This window comes from Chroicocephalus ridibundus, chromosome 8, assembly GCF_963924245.1.
Source record: "Chroicocephalus ridibundus chromosome 8, bChrRid1.1, whole genome shotgun sequence".
In the NCBI taxonomy this organism is placed as follows: Eukaryota; Metazoa; Chordata; class Aves; order Charadriiformes; family Laridae; genus Chroicocephalus; species Chroicocephalus ridibundus.
The window spans coordinates 57,230,626-57,256,212 of NC_086291.1; the positions used below are offsets into that span (position 1 = coordinate 57,230,626).

General features: G+C 42.0%; 2 protein-coding genes across 2 annotated transcripts in view; one reads left to right on the top strand and one right to left on the bottom strand.

Annotated features, from left to right (window-relative positions):
* Positions 1-9,597, top strand: part of BAIAP2L1 (BAR/IMD domain containing adaptor protein 2 like 1) — a 41,060-nt gene extending 31,463 nt beyond the window's left edge. Inside the window, exons 7-14 of the mRNA XM_063343643.1 lie at positions 1,065-1,217; positions 1,679-1,831; positions 2,593-2,743; positions 3,900-4,107; positions 4,224-4,301; positions 4,639-4,804; positions 7,881-7,921; positions 8,456-9,597. Of these exons, the coding sequence (XP_063199713.1) occupies positions 1,065-1,217; positions 1,679-1,831; positions 2,593-2,743; positions 3,900-4,107; positions 4,224-4,301; positions 4,639-4,804; positions 7,881-7,921; positions 8,456-8,531 (1,026 nt within the window). The 3' untranslated portion in view covers positions 8,532-9,597. The remainder of the gene's footprint in view (positions 1-1,064; positions 1,218-1,678; positions 1,832-2,592; positions 2,744-3,899; positions 4,108-4,223; positions 4,302-4,638; positions 4,805-7,880; positions 7,922-8,455) is intronic.
* A 793-nt stretch (positions 9,598-10,390) lies between these two features.
* Positions 10,391-25,260, bottom strand: BRI3 (brain protein I3). The gene is made up of 3 exons (XM_063344470.1): positions 24,984-25,260; positions 23,264-23,378; positions 10,391-10,779 (listed from the first exon to the last, which is right to left on the bottom strand). The coding sequence occupies exons 1-3, from the start codon at positions 25,147-25,149 to the stop codon at positions 10,647-10,649; spliced, it is 414 nt and encodes a 137-aa protein (XP_063200540.1). The 5' UTR covers positions 25,150-25,260; the 3' UTR covers positions 10,391-10,646.
* Positions 25,261-25,587: the final 327 nt, after the last annotated feature.

Consider the following 25,587-nt stretch of genomic DNA (forward strand, 5'->3'; position numbering starts at 1 on the left):
CTTTATATTAAATGCGCGCCCAGTGGATGTGTTCCAGTTGAAATTACGCCCTGCTGGGTTCAGACTTTGGCTTCAGTTTCTAGGTTTCATCCCTTGACCGCTACTTGATTTTTATTTATTTTTTTAAGTGCCTCTGTAACTACACCTTTATGCAGAGGTTTACACAGGGAGTCAGCTACGCCATGCCAATTCAGTAGTAATTTGCTGTAAAAGACCTTCCCAAAGCAGGCAAACGCCAACTTCTCCATCCCTGACCGCCTTTGCTACCGCTCCTGGAGCGGCATCGCCATCTTCAGGCGAGATGGGGGGTGGCAAGGCAGTGACGAGAAACTATTTTAAATAGCTCGGTCGTATTCTGCTGGTCACGTATCTCTCCAAAAATACTTGCCCTTGGTATTTTTATTTGCACAATAACTTCATTTTCTGGTAGCTTATGTATTTTTTCTCCGTATTTTTCTATTTTAATTTTCTTCTCAAAGAAAGCCAAGTTTACAACAAGGTACAGTAAACATAAATAGTACTAGCACCTATTTCTTTCTACCCGTCTTTTACCCTGCATTCCTTACAGTTGTTTTTTTTTTTAAGGTATCGGACTGAGAATTCAAGAGTTAGCATTTAATCCCAGTCTAGCCATGAATCCTCATAACCTTGGACAAATCTAGTTTAGTCTTTTTAGTAACTCATTTTCCCCTCTCTAAAATGAGTAGAGATTCAAGGTGGCTTTGTGAGAGTAATGTAACCGCTATGGAGCAGATGGTAATTAGTCTAATTAGAACACCTGTGGCACTAAAACTGCTCAGCACAGTCACTGCTTTGATGTAATTTTCTTATTTACTGCAGCTTATTTACCCAAATCGACTATTGGCTGCCTGTGATGGGAATGTACCTTTACCCCGTGAGATCCGGCAGTCAGGAGTGTGCAGGAAAAGAGAAAGACTTGGAAGCAGAGCCAGCCTGTCCCCCCTCGTCTTTCCAAAAGCTCTTGCTAAGGCTTTTGGAGTTTGCTTTGGTGATTGGATATAGTATCAAATACAACTCAGAGATGGTCATTTTTTCTTCCTTAGTATCTGGAAACGGTGAGCTCTCGACAGAGTGATATTCAGAGATTCATTGCAGAAGGCTGCAGAGAAGCTCTCCTTGAAGAGAAGAGAAGGTTCTGTTTTCTGGTTGACAAGCACTGCAGCTTTACCCAGCACATGCACTTCTACCATGTTCAGGTCAGCAGCACGAGCGTAAACAAATGAAACTCCTGAAATCTAATCATATAGGAGATCTTTAGGATCTCTGGCAGCATGTGGCTCAGGCTGCTGTAAATAGCACTTAGGAGCACTGTAGTGCCAGGCCAGTGCTGTCATCCGTTCATATAAAGCATTTACAATGCGATATTCTCTTAAGCGTATTGTAGCAACAATAAAGGGTTACTGTGACTTTTAAAAATTATATATTAAGAAAAAAAAGTATGGACTGATCTGGTATTTCCAGTATCTGATCCTGAAGAAGGACAGTCTCTTTCTACAACGTGTTATTTGTTTCAAAGAGCTATTACTTACGAATATCATTGAAAAGATGTCCATTTTGCTGGCGTTCTCATTTTGGTATAAAGAAAATTAACAAGTAGGTCTGTGCAATTTTATGAAAAAGTGTATCTTTGACAAGTACCTTTTAAACTTGGATGCAGTGTGCGGACTTCCTAAAATCCAAGCTGCCTGGGTGGCAGGAAATCTGTAGTGATGCCACCAAAGTGCCTGAAAAGGTCAGAATGATGATAGATGAAATAAGGACACCTGGTTCCACTCCCCAGCCGTCACCAATGATAGAGAGAAATACCACGGTACGTTGTCCTTCCATGGCTAAAGGTTCTCTCTCTGAAAAGGGAGCGGAGCGGCTTCACTGGCCGCTTTTGTACCGAAGTGTTTGGGGTCGAGTCTGTAATGTACCTCTGTGGAATATGCTGCAGTTGGGTGTGAAAGCAGAATCATTAGACTGAAGCTCTGCAACTGGGAAAGTAGAGAGTGTCGGAGGCGGAAGAACCCACCCCGACAGGGCTCGGTCTTCAGTTGGGTGCCCAGCACTTCTGCAGAGCCCAGTCTCAGAACTGCTTTTATTCTAACCATTCCATTTCCTACCTTCTTATCTGTAAGTAATAGTAACTACATACTCAGTTCAATATGAACTTAAAGAAAATGTTATTTTCTATTTTCTTTCCTTTTTCCTTCCTCCCTTCATGATTCTTATTAGCGTATTAGAGTACAGAATCTAAATTCTACCTGTTTGCATGTCACCATTAGTTGTTGAACTTCTAAATGATATTAGTAACCTTCTACAAAAAATATCTGGAGATTATCTAGGTGTACTGTGCTATTTGTGGAAAAAAGAGCTATCATAGCATTCCCACTAACAAACGTTTATCAAGGGACAGAAGCCTCTTACAAACTATTCTATCAGCAATTTCATAGGAACATGAGGACTTTCTGATGGGTCTAAATATGTATCACTTGGGAATATTTAAGCATTGCTTTCTAGAATTTAATGTTGCAAATAGGTTGTCGCTGTCTCCTCAGACTCGTGATACTGTTGTTCTTATGACTCTAGATTGGAAATGATTTTTATTCTCATCATGAAAATGCATCGAAGGTGCCCCCTGCTCCTACAGGTAGGGCGTACACCAGTCCGCTCGTCGATATGTTTAACAATCCTGCGACAGTTCCAAAGACGTCTTCAGAAAAACTAAATAATTCAGCAGGTGAGTGTCGCTTTGATGCAAACTATGTAAGTGTAAATGACATACCATAGTGCTCAAAATTTAGGATTCCTTGACTGCTCTGATAATGTGAATTCCAGGACGTATAGAGGCATAGGGAATGGTCTTTACAAAGTATTTACATAAGTCACCCGCCAGGAGAAATACGTGTTACAAGAGAAGAATTGTTTGCAGTAAAATACAGGTCAGGATAGGTAGATTCTATTTTAGTTACTGTCTGTGTGTCCCTGATTAACCCAGCTTAACTGCTCGTATGACTTCCAGTCTTAGCAGAAGAATACCTTCTATAATTTTGAACAAGATACATTGGAGTGATTACTTCAGTGCACACAAATAAACATAAACTACTCTTGCAGGCTGGCTTTGGTTTCCTTAAGGCCATGTGGCAGTTAGGGAAGAATGCACGTGGGACAAAATGAGCAGTCTTGGTGTTCTTACCGCAGTGTAAAATCCTATGAAGATTTTTCTGTTTCACATACATTATTTTTTTTACTTTCTCTGCTATAGGGAAGGAAGGGAAAGAACTAAGCCTAGATCATAACATACGAAATGCAGATCTCTTCAATGTGATAATAGCAATTTCAGCATTTCTTCCTTAAAAATGCATTTACAATATACTGTCCTGATCAAATAACATACAAATTTTTTTAAGTTGTCTTCTGTTAAACATCTGGTGTCTGCAAAGTGCCAAGTAGCTGCAACTCGCGTCAGTTCAGCTGAAGTTGAGTGCTAGGTACATTTGAAAATGATATCTTGGACTTTACACAGAGTTACATTTTTTTAGAGTGGAAAACTTTCAAAGGTCTTTTAGGGCTGTGAACATTTAACATTTCTCATGCCAGAAGAGGAACAAGGTAGCAAGTTACAACTCACTTAACTCTTTATAGCCTGTTGATTGAACTTTATTGTGATGGGGCGGTGTATATAAATGCACATGCTATTAAGAGCTCCATGGTGATAAGAAACATTGGCAGATAATTGAGGTTAAGTGGAAATCAGAGCAGTACAGAGTCTCAAAACTTGATTTGCACTTCAGTATTTTTATCTGCTTTTTTCCTGTTAGACTACTAATTGTATTTAATTTTGTTAGTGTTTGGCTAATTTTGCTTTTTTTGCTTTGCTTTTCTTTTTATGACAGAGAATTCAGATGATGCCAGTTTATCGCGTTCAACTTCTGTTGCGACGGGACTAAATATAATGAAAAGGCAAAAAGTAAAGACGATATTCCCACATACTGCTGGAAGTAACAAGACGTTGCTTAGCTTTGCACAGGGGGATATCATCACGCTTCTTGTAGCTGAAGAAAAGGATGGCTGGCTTTACGGGGAACATGACTCAACTAAAGTGTAAGATAATCAGGGTATTACCCAATTTGTTCAGCCTCTACTGTTTTGTCCACTGTTGTCTTTGAGAGATCTTTCCTGTTTTCTAATACAAAATTGAAAGAACTTTCCCATTACAGAAAAGGATGGTTTCCATCATCGTATACCAGACCACTAGAAGAACCAGCAGAAGAAAAAGCATTTGTCCCAGTGCCAAGGTAACGTTTTGGGTGAGACTTGCAGAAATGCCCAAACCTTCTCTAAACATCTATTAAAAATGTTATTTTTCTGCTAATGTTCTGTGTTATTCAGTAACATATACTTTCTAACAGTCTGTAGCATGGCGCCTTGATTACATTAACATGTTTTAATGGTTACACAAAGACCCAAGAACCAGCTTCGCCCCAACTTTATCATTTAGAGTCCCACTGACTTCAGTGGATCGTACGCCTTTATTAACTTAGCTCACACACTTTTGTGCTTTCCTGGAGCTAAAGATAAGTGAGAAATGTATTATAGAAACTGAAAATGTTATTTTGGGGTTCTGTCTTGCAGCCCTGCACCAATCCGTAGTATTAGTTCTGTAAATCTTGTGGAAAAAGGTGATGTTGTCCTCCCACCGCCAGACTACCTGGGGTCCGTACAAACAGATAAAAGAATGGAGCCTTCCAAAGGTACTACTGTTAAAACACCAAGCGACAGACCAGAAAATGCAGGTCCGGTAAGTAATCTGTACCATGGATCCAAATGTTCTGCCCTGCCTGCTTCTCTTTGCCTACTTAACTGAGCTCTTAAATGAGGCCCTGGCACATTCTACCTGCGCTACTCGTTCTTGACTGGAGCAGCCCGTCCATGCAGCCACCTCGGGGCGTCCTGGGCTGTCGGCACTGCATCCATCTGTAGGAACAGGAGGGGAGGAGAACTGGTCAGGGATATAACAAGAGTACTAGGAGACTTGCTCTGCATAGCAAACTTCTCGGGAATGACATCTGTGAAACATGGAATTCGCACAGAAAGTAGTACAAATGCATCATCTTCAGGGATTTTAGAGCCAGAGTGGGACGGGGGATTTAAAGCAGCATGAACTCGGCGTTTAGGAATGCTTTACGCAGCCCCATGAAAGTTGGTGTTGGTTTTGTGGAGATGTATGTACTAAGTAATGTCTACGTAATGTCCATAGCTGAGTGGAAATATGTTTTTATTAATAGATAATGCTATATAAAGCTAGTATTTCTGCTATTAAGTCAGCATTCAAACAATGATTCAAAACGAAGACTAGTCTAATCAAATTAAGCAACTACTAGTCTTTTTCTTGCTGCTTGTTTAAATAAGTATTTTGCTGATGTGTATCTAGTGGTTTTTGAGACCCTTCAAAAAGCCTCTTGAAGCAGAGATCACACTTTGATAGCAAAGAAACTTTCTGTGATTATTTTTTTTTATACATTAAGTAAAATGGCTGTCACTGCTAAAATTGAGAGACTGTGTCAGAGTAAGGTGCAAAGGTCCATCAGTAACTACCACAGCAAACTTCTCAGAGGTCAGGAATCCTGTAGTTGGCTGCCAATAGTTAAAAAATTTACTTTTTATTGTTTATCAGCATGACTAAAATATTTTGTATACCAGTGTAACATCTAAGCAAATTTTGGGTTCTCCTTCTGACAGATGTGTTTTCTTTCTAAGTAATTTGCTGAATCATACAGTAGAAATTGAAGTGGCCTTTGTAAATTTGTACTTTATGGAAGTAAAATTAACTAAATGAACTTAAAAAGCAGAAACTGGAAGGTGGTTGCATCACATCTTGATTAGGGGTGAAAGAGTCCATTTAAGTTCAAAGGATGACAGAATATTTGTAACAGTACTGCTGTGAAATGGAAAGGCATCTGGAAACGAAGCCTCCTCTCCTGTTTCCTTTAAGTCTACGATGAGGTTGTCAGGTGTATCCACAGCATTTTTCACTTAGAGGTATTAGGCACTGGAGGGGGTTAACAAATGTTTGTTACATTGACAAGCAAAGAGAATGAACTGTGTTTAAAATAAGTAAAAATACATTCACTTAAAAAAAAATATAACTAACTTGCAGTACATCACTCTAGAACAAAAGTGCCACTGGAAAGACGCAAGCACAACACAAATGACATCAATTGTCAGCAGCATCTGAATTTTAAACTATTATCTGCATTTCAGAAGCACAGAGAAAGAACTTTTAACAAATGGGAGGACAGGAAATGAAATTGTATTGTCTTTTTTGAGTTAATAGTGTGTCTTCAAAGAAATCACTTTTCTCATCACATCATAGACTTGTATCTAGTTCTTAAAAGAAGAACAGGTCACCAACTTTACAAATATAAAAAATGTGAGGAATTGCTGGAGGTCCAGCTCTGCAGGCCTTTGGGAACCGTTCCCTCCCGTTGTACTTGGCTCTGGAAGGCCACCCTAGAGCTGTCTCAGAGGAGCAGCTACGCGCTTCTACTGCCCGCTGCCACAAGCCCCCTGCAGATGCAGAAACTGAAAGAAGACAGTATCTTTGCTCGGGCAGGGAGGGGAGAAAAGGCGAGTGCTTTCTATTACGGAAAAACCTGTGTTCCTTAAAATGCAAAGAACTAGAAGCAAAGCTATGATGAACCTTTCATAAAAAAAGGATGAAAGCTCCTTGACAGGGACTTGAGCCTCTCCTCTCGGAGATCTTACTCCATTTAGACTAGACCAGTAATGTTTTGTGATATTATTTTTCATCTAAATATTCCTATTAAAAGATTAGCTGATTTTTTTTTGTCAGAACCACCTAATATTAGCATATAGATTTGAATATAGCATACTTGAATCCACATTCGAGTAAGTGGTTTTATTTCACCTCTTCTAAATGAACCTTGGTGTGTAGGAAGTAAACAATTTGTGCCCTGATGTCATGGTTCTACGACATCATTTTCCTATGAGGAAGAAACCTTTTCCCATGCATGAAATGAATATCAAGAAGTAAGATGTAAACTTGAGTGTTCAGTCGCTTTCAAATCAAGCATCTGGCAACTTGTAAAGTGATTATGAAGACAAGCATCTATATTTTGACACATTTGTGGTTTTCATTTTGGACAAAGAAGCAGTGAGCCTTTACAATTCTGAAATGGCAGCTTTATACACTGGTTGATTTATTCTGTGCCTGGCTGTTGAGACCTATGGGATCAACATGTCCTTCAAATGCAGTGATGTTCGCAGGAGTTAAAGGATGGATCGGCCGGTGGAAGCTGCCAAGCGAGCAGTACAGCGAGTGCTGTGCCCTGTGACAAGTGAAAGGTGACTTACTGTAGAGCTTTAAAATCACTGGATTTGCTCAGTTGTCCCACTGTCACCGGACTCTGCTGCTGTCTTCAGTGTGGCTCATGCCCTCCCTTGGCTCTCAAGAGGAGTTGCCTTTCGTTGCCTTGTTTGGTCTGTGGCATTAGTTCAGGGCATTTAGGAATAAACGTAAGGCTTGTGGACTAAGACTCTTGTTGAACCGAAAAACCAAAAGGAATGGCAGATCATTTAGTTGACAGACTAGGACAGAATTCTAACTGGGGGACAGACACCACAAAAAAAACGCTGGCTAATGTTAACGCCATTTTTTAACTTCCGAATTTTGATGTTCTGAGAGACTTCCTCTCCAGAACTACTCCACAGTTCAACTGAACTTCACAATAATTATTCTATATGGCTAAATATTTTAGCCTGTTTGAACGCTAGGGTCTCTCTTCCTCAGCAGGAGAGCAAGTTCACTGTAGCATGGTTTTGTGAATCTATGTAAATATCTTTTTCTTTTACAGAAACCGGATGTGAATGGCATTGTAAAGCCACCTTTTCTAAGGTATATTTTTTAAAGATTTTACAGTAATCTGGTTGTGTTGATTTTTATATTGGCTTATATTATGGTATTGATTGTGAGGGGAAATAAGGATGTTTTTCTTTAATTACTCTGTGACTTTTTCTAGGCATTGGTAAAACATTATGGCTAAAATTGGTTGCACTTTTCTCAAGAGTGGCATCAAGTAAAATACAACACATAGGCTTCTCAGAAAAATAAGTGTTTCTCCAGGAGTTTGAGCAGGACTTAAACTATATCTTTGAGGATTAAAAACAAAAATATTTGAATACTGGGAGCTGTTTAAAAAATTGTCCCGATCTAACTGGACATTAACTTCCCAAATTTTGGATCACTGCAAAGCAAGTCTTCAGATGTAAGCTTCCTTTAAAAATTCAAGTTAAACTGAGTGTTGCACAGAATCCTTTAGTCTAAAACCATAACTTTGTCTTCAGACAACTTGGATAAAGAAACTGCATGGCTTAAATTTGGTTCGGAATTGCAGCGAGCCACCCAGTAACTTTGTGCATTTCTTTTCAGTGGAGAAAATCCTTTTGCGACTGTGAAACTCAGACCAACAGTAACAAATGACAGATCAGCACCAATTATTCGATGAATATATGGTCCACACACGTGTACTTCCTCCTTATAAACAGCATTTTCAGTAATGACAGTTACTATCCAAACGTGTTCTATAAATGTATTTAATTCCTGTACAATAGAATCATACCAGAATGGATCCTGATTTTTAAAAAAACTTAAACTTTCTAATGAGTTCATTGCTTTGGGCTAATGTTTGAGCCCTTTGGCTTGATTTTACAGTATGCCTTTTTTGTAGTAGGAATTATGAAAATACTGGAGATATAGTTTGGATACTCTAGTGAACCAGTGTAACTAATAGCTCACAAATCTGAATCTTTGGCATTCATTATTTGGAAACTGCAATGGTAAGTTCTAGAATATAAGCCTGCATATGCCACTTACTAAATAAGAAAAAAGATTATGATTTTTTTTTCCAAACAGAATAATGTAACAACTGCCTTATTCCAGAATAGAGAATTGCCTGTATAAAGTGATTATACATTATTTTGTTTAAGAAAGACACCCTAGGTTATAAATAAATATTTATCCTCTAAGAATAGACAATTTGTAATGCTTTGCTTAGTGTTCAGATACAAATTCTCAAGTGTTAACATAAACCTTTAAGTCTCATGTTGTACTGTCAACACATTCTTCAATGATAACTTTTTCTTTAAAACACGTTGTCAAACTTTAGTCTTATAAAAAGTCATAATAAAACAGTGCCATGATTTTTTTTCTCAAATGCTCATATAAAAAGCTGCCTTTGACGTTACTCCATTGCTGCAGCCTTCCAAACAAGAAAAACGGATTAGGTTTGAAAATTTTTGGCTAAGGAGCCTAGCAATGGCATAGATGCTGGGATAGTAGAGTATCTGAGGGAAGTGATGTACAGCTTTTAACTCACGAGCAGGACTGTACCGATGGAGTTAGCTTGTCTGAAAGATTTTCCCTAGGTAATAACCCCCCAGAAGCCAGCCTGGATGTTCACTCTGCATCAGCAATGGCTGCTCTATCGCTGTACAGTTCAGGTCAGATTTGCCTTATGAAGTCTGTATCACGACTACTGCCAGTGATTGATCCTTACTCTAAATCGTTCTGCTTTACATACGCACACACTTCCTACAGCATGCCTTGGATATTCATTTTGTTGTGCCTGTTCTACTATTATAAACAGTGAATTCAAGTCATGTGAAATGCCTTTCAATTACTTAATATCAGAAAATAGTATATGAGCATGTGATGACTGCAGAGGTAGAGTCCGCTCATTCCAATTCCTTTCAAGTTCAAGGCTGAGGACACTTTTGCTATGAACTCTGCTTAAGTATCCACTATCCCATTTTGAAACACCAGCTTTTCAAGAAGCATAACTTAACACCTGAGCCCTTTTTCTAAAGCATGTTGGAAGCAGCTCAACCTGGACTGTATGAGCTTTCAATAACTTGGTATCAGAATTAAATAATCTCAAATGCAAAACTCCCTTCGCAGGGCAGCTCATATGTGGCAGTGCCCAGAGAGGAACGCCCTGCCGCAGTCACAACTTAACTGCTGTCTGTGAACTAACACCAGTTCCACAGGGGTAGGAAGGTTCTGCTACAGCAGCTGAGACACTGCCACTGCAGCCCTTGGAGGTCATAAGCAAAACCTTCGCTAATTACAACAGGGCTGTTCCTCTTACAGAAGACTGAGAGGTAGTGCACACACAGCACTTCCAACACTTTCCTCAAAAGCATCTGATGTGCTTAAACAAGTACAGCCCGAAACCATGTCTCTTTTTATCACAAGGATTCTGGCAAATATTTATCCTTCCTTGTAGCTAGGATTACTAACTCCGCTGTCAGACTACATGTTATCAATCAGACACATTAGTCACATACGTAATAATCCAGCCACAAATTGAGGATTGCAAAAGGAAAAGCAGTTTTATTTAGTTGTCAACAGGTGCCACTAAACATGGAAAACAAGTTGGGTTTTCATGTTTTGCAATGCACATGCTCATAAAAGATTAAGTTTAAATTACATGCAAGAGACTAAATTTCTTCACACTTTACAAAACAGGTCTGAAGCAAATAAAATGATTGTACATGACATTTACATTAGAAAGAGTATGCTAACAGTTGTAGCTTCCATAAGCACGTCCATGTTCACACCCTTAGCCAAAAGCTGCCCCACAATTAGGGCATCTTCTCTGCCTCAGTGCCAGACAGAACAGAATCCCAATTGGAAAGAATACAATGGCACACAAAACACCAAGACAGGTGAAGGTGTCCTCCAACACGCCAACCCTGTAAAAATGGAAAACAGACACAGTCAAGGACACCCACCAAGTTTGCCCCGAAGTTACCACTTTGTCATCTGGCAGTCACTAAAAAACACACCATTTTATACAGCAAGAGAAGGCTCGAAGAATGTGGGCTGGTAGTTTGGGTTTTTTTCTGCCCCTTTAAAAGCTTTTATCTTCAAAGTTTGCAACAGAAGGTTTTGAATTATACCACATAAAGAAAACCAGGAAATTTGCAGGTGATCAGACTGTAGATAAGAAGTCTAAAAGGTTTAATTCAAACTCATTGTTTAGTTCCAGGCAGCAACCATTTCTCTATCCCTGCACTCCAGGACTGGTATGTGGAACAAAACATAGCCACCACACCTCTGAGCTGGTGTATCAACGCCAAATATTGGTTAGTGCAAGTACAATGAGGCACACAGAGTTGTAGCGCTTGCTGTACAGTCGGAACAAGTGACAGCGCCATCCCTTCAGAAAGCTTTGACGGGAAAGCCTGTGCCTCTGCAGCCATCTCTGGTCCCTACAGACTGAAAAGTCACAGCTCTTCTCCCATACTGCTGCATCCTAGCTCAACCAACCTTGCCCAGTAACTACACGGGAATAAGATATCACACATTCAGGACGCAGACTGTAAGCAAGAATCAAACTTTATTCCTTGCCTAGCCCTTCTTGGGGTCAAGTTTTTCTGTATAGATGAGGATACAATTTTCAAGAACTACACCGTAGCAACACCGAAGTTCACCCTCATAAAAATGAGAAGAAGCCTGCTTTTAAAATGATTTACTGACTCTTCAGGAATGATATAGTGCTAAAGATTTAACTGTACCAGTGCTGCACACCAAACAACTCCATTTCTCAGCTTTTTAGGTCTTTTACAACAGACACACCTGTGCCATATGCTTTGCCTGCCTAGTTTCCACAGTTATGCTGGGGTGAATCCTCTCAGTTCATTCAACCTCACGTCTCCCACAGTATATGCGCACTAGAGCTCTTTCAGAAAAAAAATAATCCTTGTTTTCCAGAACTTTTGATCTGATGATTTCTCAGCTTCTTCCTAAGAGAAAGGTTCGAATGGGCAGAGTTGTGTAACTCTGGTTACGGGCTTCTGGTGAAACATCCAGCTCATTCACCACTGCAGACAGCGAGATGCAAATAGGTTTGTTTCAGTCTGTTACTTCAAATTACGACCCAGCTTGGCAATGTCTGGTTCCTGCAGTTGCCAGCACATGCTCTCAGAGGTGCTGGCATATCTTTCTTCAGAGAGAACAAGTCAGTATAATTAAGGTGCAAGGGACTAGGTGCACTGGGCATTTAGGGCTCTGAACAATTTAGCAGGATAAGGAGGACTTAAAAATTCTAGCTATGGAGTTACAGAGAAAGAGTACTTCAAGTGTCAGCACTTTGTTGTTGAAGGTGCCAATTAAATAAGTGCGTGCAGCACTATGCTGCTCACTCCTCACATCCAGATTCCCTAAGCCACCAGAACAGCTCAGAGGTGTGGCTCTACTGTCATAAGCTCTTTAAGAAGTTTATTTCTGGTAGCTAGAAAAATCCAAAGGCCAAACATGCATCACTATTAAAGTAACCCTCAGTAGGTATTCCCAGTTTCTACTTCCAAAACCTGATGTCTTTTAGAACTGTAGGAGAACCTACTATTGGTGCCATTGGCTCCAGATGAGTCCTGACAGAATGACCAACCTACATGGGAAATCCGGTTTCAGCACACTTCTGTGACAGCAGAAATTTACCTGAACAGGCTTCTAATTTTATCCCCAACTTCTTTCTGAAGTGCTCTGTGTAAACATCCTCCAAAATGAAGACAGACAGTAAAGCCTGAGTATTCAGACTTAAGAAATTTGAGCAACTATACTAAATAGTCAAAAATTTGGAGTTTATCAGAACACTTGAACAAGATTTGTCCTTTTAGATTCCCTGGTGCAGGGAAAGTCTACAGAAAAAGAGCTAAGTGACCTTGAAACACATGCTGCAGCAGGTGCCAAGGCCAACAAGTTGTTTCCCTCCAGAGCAGTCACAACCAACTGTACACGTAAACAGAGTGAAGGAAGGAAGGTGCAGAGTCAGAGAGCACTTCCTTACTGCAATTGACTAAAACATCACAACTTGATTAAACTTAAGAACCATTCTCCTTCCCCTGAACTGTCATAAGAAGTCAAATGCTTTTCGAAGTGTTCTAGATATTCTGCTGCTTACACAATGCCATGTTCAGCTTAAGCTTTCAACATCAGTCCCCTCCTTTTGATAAATTTAATTTATTTCTGTCCACAGAGTTCTTGTCACAGACATCAACTTTGTATTTGGTATAAAGGTGTTGTCAGGGTACAGTTGATCCCAGCGGTAGTTTTATAGTTACATATCCTCAAATAACACTCCTTTAAGGGGCAAGTTAAAAGATGTAGACTAATGCTCAAATCACCATGTGGATTCTAGTCTCAGCATACAGGTGTCCCAAAGCTCAGACTTCTGTAGCTGGTGCTGTTCCTTGTGGCTACTCCTACAAACTCAGCACGACAGCACCCCTCAGCTCCTTGTACGTCTGGCATGCGCGCTGCCAGAGCTCCATCTCTCAGTGCAGGCACTTTATTTTGCCACAACAATGTAAGATTACCCTTCAACACTGACATCTGTGTGTCCAGAGAGATAGGAACAATGAAGAGATCAGCTCTGTAGAAGCATTTTGCTTTTATGATAAACTCCCCAGGAATTCAGCTCCTACCATTTTTCCCAGAGCCAGAACACATTTTGTAGAATTAGTTTCAGTGATGTAGGTGCCACCTTTTTTTCCCCGTGGCTTTAAAGCTCTTCTAGGAAAGCCTCCTCAAACATGGAAAAAGTTTCACCCTTCTCTCTCCATTCTTTTACCTCCTATTCCCATACCTGTCAACAAATCACAAATCCAGATATCAGTATTGGCTTAAAATAAAACTTTAAAAGAATCCATGATACTGCTCAAATTCATAAAGCCACCTTTCTCCAGGATGGAACTGCCATATTCAGCACACTGATAGTCAGCACAGGTTGTAAAGGACAATGGTTCTGGCTTGTCACCCACAGATAGTATTGTTAATACCAGAAGTACTAAAAAACCCTAACATTTACTGAGTACTTTGTACAGTAGTTGCAGTATCAGTAGTACCTTATTCTCCAGCTGAAGTAAAAGTGATGTTGACGGAATCGAGCATAAGGTAACAGTGGAACTTTTTTCTTTAGAAATAGATTTCTTTAAATCTTCTCCAAAAGGATATGACTGTCTCCACCGATGAGACCTAAACAAACAGACTGCCATACCAGACAGCTGGTCCATCTTACCTACCAGAGTTTTGTATTTGATTCAAAGTACTGATTCTTGCCATGAATTGCTGACATACAGAATGTGTGGATTTAACACACAATCCCACCACTTTCATTTCTGGAATTTGTACTACAAGTTTTAATACTGACCATCGACTACAGACACACTCAGCAGCAGCACAAGCAAGTTTCTTGGGAACAGCATTACGGATGGTCTTTGTGGTGCAGTTTACCAGAGCTCTCTTCTGTAGGTCAGGTTTAGCAAGGCCTACGTCTGTCCAGCTGATACTGCAAGTGTTTCTTGTGGGAATGATGAACAGTTTTGTGTGCCATCAGCTAGCCTTTACACTTCTACTGGCTTGCTGGCAAGTATGGCCAGTGGGTGTATGAGGGTGAGAGAAAGGCGCCGTGTACCCCCCACCCGGCATGCAACGCATTTCTTCCTCTACAGCAAAAGTGCTGACAAACTACACCCTGTGCCAGCAGACAAGAAGGAGCCAGGCCACTTCTGCTGCAAAGCAGAAACTCACCCTTGTCTTGGCATGAGTCACTGACTCACTACACTTGCCCAGCATCACCTCAGCAAACAGCGCTCAGAGAAACTACAGGCACTAGATTTGCTTCAGCCTCGTTAATATTTCTCTTTAGTCTGTGTCTAGTGTTCTGCTACAAAGAACTTCAGCCCAGCATTGCCATCGGACTATGGCAGTGGTGCCTGCTTCCCTTCCCCTCTTAGCACAGAGCACTCCCCAGCAAAGTGAAATACCAATGGGGAAAGAGGCAGAGGAGATAGTACTGCCAGGGCAAGAAATATGGAAAGAGCTACCGAAAAATTATGAACAGAACAGCAGTCACTGTCACTAGTAGGAAAAAGGCAAATACTGTACAGGGGGCAGGCATATCATGAAGTAAAACTTTTTCCATATACTCTGGATTATTAATGCTTCATCCAGATCACTGTATATAGGACTGTGGTCCTCATTTAAAAAAAAAAATAGACATGGATTAATGAGAGAGAGTCAAAAGGAAAGAAAAATAGTAAAGAAAATGTAGCTCCCATCAACTTACCCTTGCTACCCAGCTTTCAAGTCCTAATCCCAAAACATTTGTTACACCATTAGCCTCTGCCAGAAAATGACAAAATCTTGCTAGGTCGAGTTCCGAGCATACTAACCCTAGCAGAGACACTTTTATTAGACTGACTTTTAAAGCAGAATTGAAGAGCCTCCTATTAACACCTGCTTCCGGAGACTTCCACTTAGCTGTCCTACCGGAGCATATTACGGCGTATGAGGAGGGTTATGCAGCATGGCTTAAAGCTAACAGGAAAGCTTTAGCATAATTTCTTTGCCTGGGGCATATCTGGACACTAAAAGTGTAAAACTACATTGCAAGTGACCCTCAAAGTTAGACTGCAATTAAAGAATGGGGTCAGTAAACAAGGCTCTCATACCATCGACCAGTCACCAGGGAGAAGATGCTACTAGAAGTGCCGTCTCCTGGGAAGAATCTGCTAATGGGACTGAAATGCTAAACGATTCAAAACTGTTTAAATAGTGAGATTGGTTACAGATACAGTGATGGAAAGAACAACAGTGTTCAACCAAACTGGCAAGCCCAGATGCAGGAGTTGAATATGGCAATTTGTACTTGTAGAAATACATGAAATGCTGAGCACCCTCAGACCAAATAAAAATCAGCAGCTCAGGAGGCAAGGCCTCTCCTTTTCCCCCCTCCACAGGTTAACCCAGTAACATACTGTACATACTGAGAGGCTCAGACACAACCTAGATGTTTCTGAGTAATTAAAGATTTAGGCAGTTTTCAGGACTACAGATCCACCCAAGAAAGGCAAAGTCCCTTTTCCAGACATTTCAATGACACCAAAAATAACATGGCTTTGGAAAATGCAAAGTGCCATACGCAGCACGTTAAGGGTACTGTTATTTCCTGCCTTAGACTAATGCCATCTTTTTCATTCACCCAGACAGAGCATTCTCTTCCTGCAGGCATTGAGCTCTTGCTTTGTTAGTGTTTTTAAATCTTCTCCTTGTCTCTTAATAATTCCATATTCAGTTCCTGCCCTGAAGTCTACCTCTGTGACAAGTAAGCCAGTGTGTTTAGTTAAGAATACAAGCAGCCTAATTTTGATCTGACCTTAAAGAATAAACACGCTAATTAAACATTAGAGAGGGATCAGTCGGAGTACTTCTGGTCAGCCCCAAGTAGCTGCGAACCTAAGCGTAGATGACGGCTGTCTAACCCATTACAATCAAACCTTGTAATCAGCTTGCAAGGTCCAAGTCTGTTGGTCAGCAGATGTCCCTGACACTTAAAATAGAATTTATTTTAAACTCCTTTCCCCCTACACAGTTATTCAGGAAGTGTTTGTGGTAATGCAAAATGCCAATTAAAAAAAAAAGGAAAAAAATAACCCCCCCACACCGCCATTCATATTCAACACCAGCCCCAGGGACAAGGACTGGTGAGGCCCAGCCTGCCGCAGGGAGCACTGCTGGGTCAGCAGCAGAGGAAGCCAACAGCAGAGCAGGCAGCTGCACAGAAAGCTCACCCGCACTGTACCTGCGTGACCACCACCATGACGTACCTGGTACCCCAGAGCCAGTTCCCATCACATCTACAGCACTGCGATTGCTACTATGGCATTAACTACAACACCACTTTTCAGCTTCTGTTGGTTTGTGTCACCACCTAATTTTAGATGAACACTTATCCAGCTACTGCTTAGCCAGTTACTAAATTTAGAAGGAAAAAGAAAAAGCCTGACCTTTTTATAATGGAGAATTAGTATTTTAGTTTTTGCTTGTGTATCTTACCTGAGCTGCAGAGTAATTAGAGACTCCATATTCAAACTGTAGATTCACTAATGTAACCAAACATAAATTTGGTTCTACAGCATAAACCACATAAAAGCTGATTAAAACTGCACCACTCCCAATCTAAAAATAAAGTGGAAAGGTTTATTTATACTGCAAGCAGTGTCTTGGATTTAAGCTATAACTGCAGCTGCCAACTCCATGAAGTAAAGTCAATTATTCCTGCTGACAAGTATTTAAAACAAAATTACTTTTCAGACAACCCCCTTCTTGAAAATAAGTCTTTAAACGTTAATATCTTAAGTCAAATGCTAAGAACCAGAGGGCCAATAGTGAGATCTGCAAACACAGCATCAGTACCAGTTAACACCTGCATTTTTAGACTTAACACTACATCACAGTATTTCAATGTGTGCTTATCAACATTTTTCATTCGTTACAAATAAAGTTGAAGTGTCATCCCAGGTAATCAGAGACAGTTTGGTTGTACGACAAGCTCTGCAAGACCTGAAAAGAAACTGCACTTCACTTCAGGGTGTCTCCAGCTGTCTTCTACACAGATACTCCCTCACTGATCAAGCGAGTGGAATTTCCACATCAGTATCCCATCTCTCCTGCCACTGAGGCTGGTGGAGTCTTTAACTTTAGATTTCAGTGAAAGCATCAGACTAGCAACAAGCACCGACTTCAGAAGCTGCACACCAAATCTTTCATTTTAAACATGAAAACAAAGACAGATAGCTTTTCTTTACGTCTGTCCTAGCTACTGCAACAACAGCAGCTAGGTTAAGCATGTTTAAATTTCACCTGCAAGCAGCAGAGGAGTTGACAATTATATACACAACTACGGAGTAAGCATGGGATGTTTACAGTTTCAATTTCCATGAAGAGAGGTGCCAGCTCCACTAGCCTCAGCTTGAAGGCATATTCAATAGTTGTTGATCCATATTCACAGAAAGGAGCCTGAATCTATACATAGCCACTGGCTTGCCCTCCTCAACACAAGCAGTACATGTATGTAAGTGCAATTATCCGTATAAGTGACCTTCAAGTAAGAGACACCATAGTATTTGCAGATTTACCTGAACTTCCTTATGCTTTAGGTCCCAGTTCCCATACGGAGGGCTGGCTGCAGAGCCAGAGAATTTCTGGCAAGGGTACAGCCTTTATCTAGCTGTTGTCTTTCTTGAAATGCCTACAAATCACCAGCCTTCTCTAATGCAGTAGCACCACTGCTTTAATTCCAGTCCTGAGAACACACTAATTAAGAGACAAGCTTCATGGCTTCACACCAACAGCCTAGCCTCACAAATGAGGGCTAAGCACGCCAGCTAAAATTCTCTGTAGATGGTGGACACCTATCCATGAAGAACTAGACTGAGATCTGGTGTGGGTACGCCTTACTTGTCTGCACACACAGCCAAAGCAGCATCACCTCTGGTTACCAAAGACCAGTTTCCTTCTCTCACCCAGAACAAGTCATTGCTACAAAGAAATCCTAATTACCAAAATACAGACACCATGACAAATGGTGACACTAATAATAATAAAAAAAAAAAAAAATCTATCAACTCAGACCCAATGACAGACTGGGTGTTAGGGATCAGATTATCATTTTTATACGGTTCCATTAAGGAATATATTCCTGCTGTATCTTATTCATTGCATAAAGTCTCATTTATTAAAAAAATGTGTTTTGATTATTGTCCACAAATCAGTTCAGAGCAGTAGAACAAAAATCCTCAGCAAGAGCTGTGCTGCTCTCATTTAGAACCCTATTAACAGGCTCGCCACCTCTTGTCTTCTGGGCTTCAGGAGCAGACATCCTGCTAAGCAGCTGCGAGCCCCTGCTGTTGGGCTGGGGGGAAAAAGTTACAGCTATCCTGGTCAGTAATTCCAAATGGCAGCCTCAGGGCATCCGCTCAAGTCTGCTGTATCAAGGCTTTCTTCTTTGCAATCACGTGCCTAAGTCACTGCTGAATTTCATGCCCCAACTGCTCCAGCCACCAAATTACAGCACAGCAGGGATGAATGCCCCAGTCTGCCTGAATAGCATACGATTACAAAAAGCTTCAAACTGTAACATAAGGGAGCTATGCCGATTCCCAGCACAGCCTCATCATCTTTGTGACAAAGACCAGTGCCAGGAGCTGCTGCACTGTTACAGCTATTCCTCTTCCTAGCACTCTTGAAATGCTATTTCGTAGTTGGCTTCACTCACGGGATTCAAAAGGATCTCTAGCATGTCAGCCTGCTGTCAGAAACTGGAAGTCCGCAGGTTTTCCTCAGGGTATCAGACATGCTCTCTAAATAGTTAGGTGGTTGGTTTTTTTTAAAAAAGCGCTTGCGTATTTAACAAGCATATATTACTAAATTCTATTAAGAATATTTACATCAGTTTTAAATATAGTTGTTGAGAATTACTATAGAAAACCTATATCCTGAACAGCCTTCTATCAAACTGCATATAGCATTTGTGATTGAAAGAATCAAAGAAAAAACAAAAGACTGAAATTTTGAAGGACTTTATCACCCAAGTACAATTTTCCCAGAGCCTATTCTCTCAGGAGAGATGCACTTAATTGAAGAAAACAAAATTTCACCCAAAACCTGAGAACTTTACTACTTTGTAAAGTAAAAAAAAAAAAAAAAAAAAAAAAACCCAACACAAAAAAAAACCAAAACAAAACACCAAACATCATGGCAGCAAGAAGGCTTTAAGAGATCTGAGACTACAGTTTTAATCAAGCTTGTCCCATCCTCCAGTCCTGGAAGAAGCTTCAGTGTTGTTATAATTTGGGACCCACTACAGTACTTCTCAAGCAGATGTTTTGTAACTGTCAGAAGAGAAAGCTGCCACAGCGCACTAGTCCTCTCTCTACGTCCTCTCTCTACGACTGAATCCTTGTTCAACAGGAAAATAAAAACCCAACAGGGCCCAAGCAAATCAGGCCCAGGTCCCAGATTTTGAAAGAACCAGCTTTTGCAAACATCACATCAAGAGAACGTTTTCACAGTTTTTAAAGGGATATGTCTTCTGTTAAGTAACAGGAAAGCAAACATTCCTTTGCAGTTTGTTCTATCCAACAACACAAGACAGAGAAAGAGAAAATGAAAGTGACCACAAGAGAAGCAGCCAGCCTGCATTCTCCAAGCTAAGAAAATAATTACACAGCTGGATCTCTAAAGTTAGTGGCTGTAATGACTCAATCTGTACTTGGGAACATAAAATAATTTAAAAGCAGGACTTGGCTGATCCTTAGATGTCAACTACAAGCAATGAAGCTGACCATATTCTGCAACTCAGTTTAATTCTCTGTACATCGATTTTGGGAGAAGAACTCACACTAAACACAACTACAACCACCCAAGACATTTTAATAATGCAAGGAAGGATGGAACATATATTAATACTGAAGTCTGTAATTAGAAAGCAACACTGACCAATGATGAATGAGGATGATCTGACTAGTGAGTAACTCTAAGCAACAGCTACAGCTGGCAAGACAGCAGTCATCCCTCAGATGCAGCAATGCTTCAGAGAGAGAAGAAAAAAATGCAATTACATCGTGACCAGGGGCACACTACCCATTTGTAGAGAGGCTACTTCTGCAGATACTTTGCACTTTTTATTACTTCATACCACAAATCAAGCCTAAAGATCAACTGTACTGTAGCTAGCTTACTAATCCCAAAATCATTTGTGACTGCAGTAAAATAGACTCCTACCCAAATAACAGACCAACAATGGCTATTTCTCCTTAACACCATATATTTTAAGTTGGAAACGGTTTTGATTTCAATTAGCAACATTCATACATTCCACAGTGCAAAAAATTAGTTTGTATTTCTGACGGTAGAAATCCTCTCGATGGGCTTTAGCCTACACTATCGGTTACATTATTCCACAGCCACAAACAAGGCCTTTTCCTCATCATCCAAAGCTGATGGACTTCTCTAATGACCATGCCCAGCATCACATCAGAAGAGTGGCAGGACAACTGACTCAGCAGTTTAATAACAAAGTTTTTTTATGTACCATTAATAGCTGTTTATGTTTATCAGTGCCCTTTCGACAACTTTTCTGTACAGTGTTGTATTCAGAGTGTAGCTGCATGTTGCATTCTTCATAAAATAGGTTTCCAGGCCAAGGAAGTAAACTAGAACTACGTTTAAGGTCTTGAGAAGTCAAAGAGGATTATGAGCTCTTTCCCTCAGAGAAGCTCCCAGTGTAAACTTCCAGCACATGAACGCTGACCCTTTGTGTTGACATGAGTATTTCAAATATTGTGCTTCCCACCCAGCCTCCCTGCCCTTTCTCTTCAAGTACCAGACTATCAACTCCTGTCAAAAGACAAGCGATACGAAATTTTTTCCCCTCCTACCCTGACACTTTGACTCTTCCTCTAAAGACAGTTAGGAAAAAGCACACTGATACTGCAAAGAAAACTATGGCACACCATTACTAATACAGTTACTTGTCCTTGGGATTCCCTGATCCAGAGTATTTCAGAAGTACCGAGTCCCACAATTTAAGCAGTGCACTACTATGCCTCATAGAAATCAATGTGTCATAGTTCTCCTCGCTTTTTTTTTTTTCCACAGCCTAAAACAAAACCTCAGGATCCAAGAGTAAACAAGGTTTTTGTGGAGGGTATTTTGCTTTAAGGAAGGAGTCCATAATGTACAGAGCACTGGGTACCCTCCAGCAGAGCAGGTCTGATGACTTAAGAAAACTATCCAAGTGAGGTCATTTAAAAACACCTTACAAAAGATAGCTCATTTTCCCAAATTTGGCTAAAGTTAGATATTATACTTGCAAATGATTTTTTCAAAGGTGTCTCCTAGAACATCCCAGGATAACTTCCAGCAAAAAGAAAAATAAATCCTAAGAATGCCAGCAAGAGTCTACCAATCTTAAGTTATCACAAAGACCACTTCCATAGTAAAACATTTTGAGATTTATTTGGTTTAGGGCCAAAAGGTCTGTATAAACACACTGCCTGCCTTTTGCCAAGCACGATGTCACATCTTTCCTGTCTTCTGGCTGAGCTAAAGCATAAGCATTGTAATGTAATTACTCAGATGGCAGGATCTACCACAGCCTCTGAAGAGCTCAGTGGTTATTGTCCCCTCGCTGCTTAAAACATACACCTTCAAGATCAATAGCTCTAGCTGGTACAGGTTTTTCAGCCTTAACTAGTGTCACTTCAGCAGGCATTTGCTTTGACATAGCACCACAAGATACTTCTTATTTGAATCCACCTTCAAAGGCAGGTACTGACTCTCAGATAGACATCAATTCTAAAACCAAGAAGCATTTAGGGACAGCCTGTGCCACTATGACAATCTCATTCACCACGCTGAAACCTGGTATCATTTCTGCTATTCTAGCGCCTCTGTTTCCTACCCTTTTTGAAACGGATAAGCAAGGGCTCAGACTTGCAGCATACTAAGTGCCTCCTCGCAAGATGCCACAAGGGTAACTCCCATACATTTTAACAGAAAGGGAATGATTCTGCATTTGAGTCAGAGCTGGCCAGGCACACCGGTGCCTGAACTGCACCAGCAGCAATCTGGCTGCCCTCGCCCAGTAGTTAATACCCTGGGACAAGAGGAACCGAGAAGTGCAAAGGGACTAGAGCTGACTTACAGCACTAATGCGGAAACAGAGTGCCTCCTTCCCTTTTTTTATGGCTGTTGATCTCCAAGGGGGAAGCCGTTCTTTTGTTGCAACTTCAACTAATAGCTGACCACTTTTTTCGGGTTTTCACCACTTCATCAGATTAACACTTTGAATCAAATCTCTTAATCTCCCTGTTCTTCTGCAGTAAGAGGGCTTTTAAAGTAAGAGATCTATTAAAGTCTTAAAATACTGATGGTTTTCAACCAATACCGGCAATCACCCTGCCTGGTTTTGCACAGTGTGGTTGTTGGGAATGGGGGCACACACCACAGAGCAGAAGCCCTTCCACAGGACTGACAGATAAGCAGAAGTGACTATGGTCAAAGATTACAGAAAGTTTCACAATAAAATCATGCTACTCTCTATCACTGGGCATAAACACATTGGGAAGGACTTCCTGTCATCCTCTCCTCCAAGAGCTGACCCTTTATATCTGTGACTGAACTGCCTTTTCACTAAAAATATGAGCCCAGCAGGACAAGCTCACACTACATAAATGAAAGCACTCCACTGCCGCTGCTTTTTCAATTATTTAAATTCTAATACACACACAGAAAGAGAAACTATTGAAAACCAACAACTATACAGATACCTGTAATTTAAAAAATAAAACCCAAGACTGAGTTTATTTCTCATCTAGAGAGCTATTTTACCTGCAAGCAGGACAGCCACCAACTACTACTACAGAAGTGGTGGTAGCAGGCTGTTGAATAATGGTGTACGTGCTCGAATAGGTTGGCTGTGATGTTGGTGGAGGAACAGCATACCCTAAAAATAAGAAAAAGAAAAAAAACTCAATTACCACACAAAAGGCAGAAAGAATTATGATAATAATTTAAAAGTATGGAAACAGAACATGGAAAAAATAAATAGAAATGTAGTCTTGATTGAGCACTTTAAAAAGCTCTATCAAAATCAGAGTTGGAACATGCTACTCAGCACATCTAATAGCAAAGCCACTTCATAAACCCAAGTATCAAGCACAATTTAACCATCTAAAGAGGACACTGAGCTAATAATTAACTTTGAGAATTAATTTCAATGCTGTTTGAGCACTAGGGTAAAACAGTTTAAACAAACAACCATCACAGCTTTCACTTCTGGACATTATGTATCAGATACGTCCTACTCCAAGGGACAAACTAGTTGAAACAGAATAACTATTCCTCTAGTTTCCAACTTAACTTCCACATATTAAGTTTGTAACTGGAGAGAGAGGTAGGATACAAGTGGAAAGGAAGCAGGTTGCATAGCACAGGAGAAAAAACCCAAACTTTCAGAAAACCCATGTTGTTAGCTAGCGAGTGTCATTTTAACAGCTGTAGTCAGAAAACACAAGCCCTTAACTACTGCATTAACATTAAAAACTCAATTAAAAAAAAAAGCTTTTTAGAGTGATGGTGAGATGTATGCAGTGTAATCATACAGTCAAGGTACGCTCTGCCAAATACAATCCATTTTGAGCTTCTCTCCCAGGGCACAGTTCTCAGATTTTCTTTAACCAAGTTATGCATCTGTAAAGCCCACCAACCTCACTACTTAAACTGAAAATAATCAGTTATATTTGTATTGTAGGAAAATAAGCTCCAACTTATTAGCAGGAAATCAACCTACAGCCCCCAGATTCAACTCAATGCTTGATAACTGGGGTCTGTCTGCTGCATTCAGCTTATTTCTTGTAACTTTTGAAGCATTCCCTTACAGAGCCCTTTCTGAGAGGCCACTTCTTTTTTTGACGGAGGTTCGTATTAATTCAGTTAATAAAAGCACTGTATCTAATCACCTGCTTAAGTCTCTCCGAGACTACTGAAGTGCACCAGAAAAAACAAACATTAACCAGAGTACAGCGAAGTGCACGCAAAGAAAAGTGCAAGTTTGGAGTCTGTTTACTGCTGGCGCAGCTGTGCCTCTTCGCCATTGTTTTGAGGCGGAAAACCCGTACACCCGAGGAATGCGTGCCAACTCGGTCGCTGTTTTCGGGAGGGCGAAGCACGAACACGACGCTACACCTGAGAGGCCCCACGTGAGGGGGGAAGAGAGGGAGGAGGCACTTCCAAACGCTGGGTCCCACCGCCCGCTCCGGGCCGGGAAGCCCCAGGCAGGAGCCTCCAGACTCCCCGCGCTTCTGCCGGGCCGCCGCTCTGCGGCGCAGGCCACGGCCCTCAGCCGCCGCCCCGGCTCCGGTCACCGGGGGCTGAGCTTCCCCACAGCCGCCCCCCCGCGCCGGTCGGTCACCTCAGGTTCTCCACACCCACCCCCCCGTCCCAGCGAGGGGCAGGGCCGCAACCTCTCGTCCGCAGGCCGGGCGCCGCTCGCCCCCCCCCCCGCGACCCCGAGCGGGCGGCCCGCCCTCCCCCGCCGCCTCAGACCCACCTGCGGCAGCCGCGGCGCCCGGGTAGGGGTAGGGCGGGGGCGGCTGGAAGCCGGGCTGCGGGGCGGGGATGGCGCCGTAGTTGCTCTGCCCGTAGTCGTAGCCCGCGCCCTGGGCGGCGGGGCTGTAGGCGGGGGGCCGCTCCTGCAGCAGCGGCTTGTTGTCCATGCTGGGCCGGCGGCGCCGAGCGGGGCCGGCAGGAAGCGGCGCCCTCGCCCCAGCGCCCGGCCCGGCGCGGCCCGGCCCCGCCCCGCGGCCCCGCCCGCCGCCGCCTCGCGCGCTGAGGGGGGGAGCAGCCCCTCCCCGCGCGCGCCGCGCCGCGGCTGGTCACAAGACTGCGCCCCACGTGACGCTGCCCCCCAGCAGCGCGCGGCGGCCCGCAGGGAACGCCCGGCCTTAAAGGGGCCGCGCATCCGCCGGTCCTCGCGCGCGCACCGGCAGAGCCCGCCGCCTCCAGCCGCCTTGAGGCGCGCTGAGCCGGGCCGCCTCCCTGCGGGGCTCTGCCCGGCACCCAGCCCCGGGGAAACCGGCGGCCCGAGCAGCTGCGGGCCCGGGCCCGGCCGGCACGCCGGGCGTCCGCTCCCCGGGGCCGCAAGGGAGCGGCAC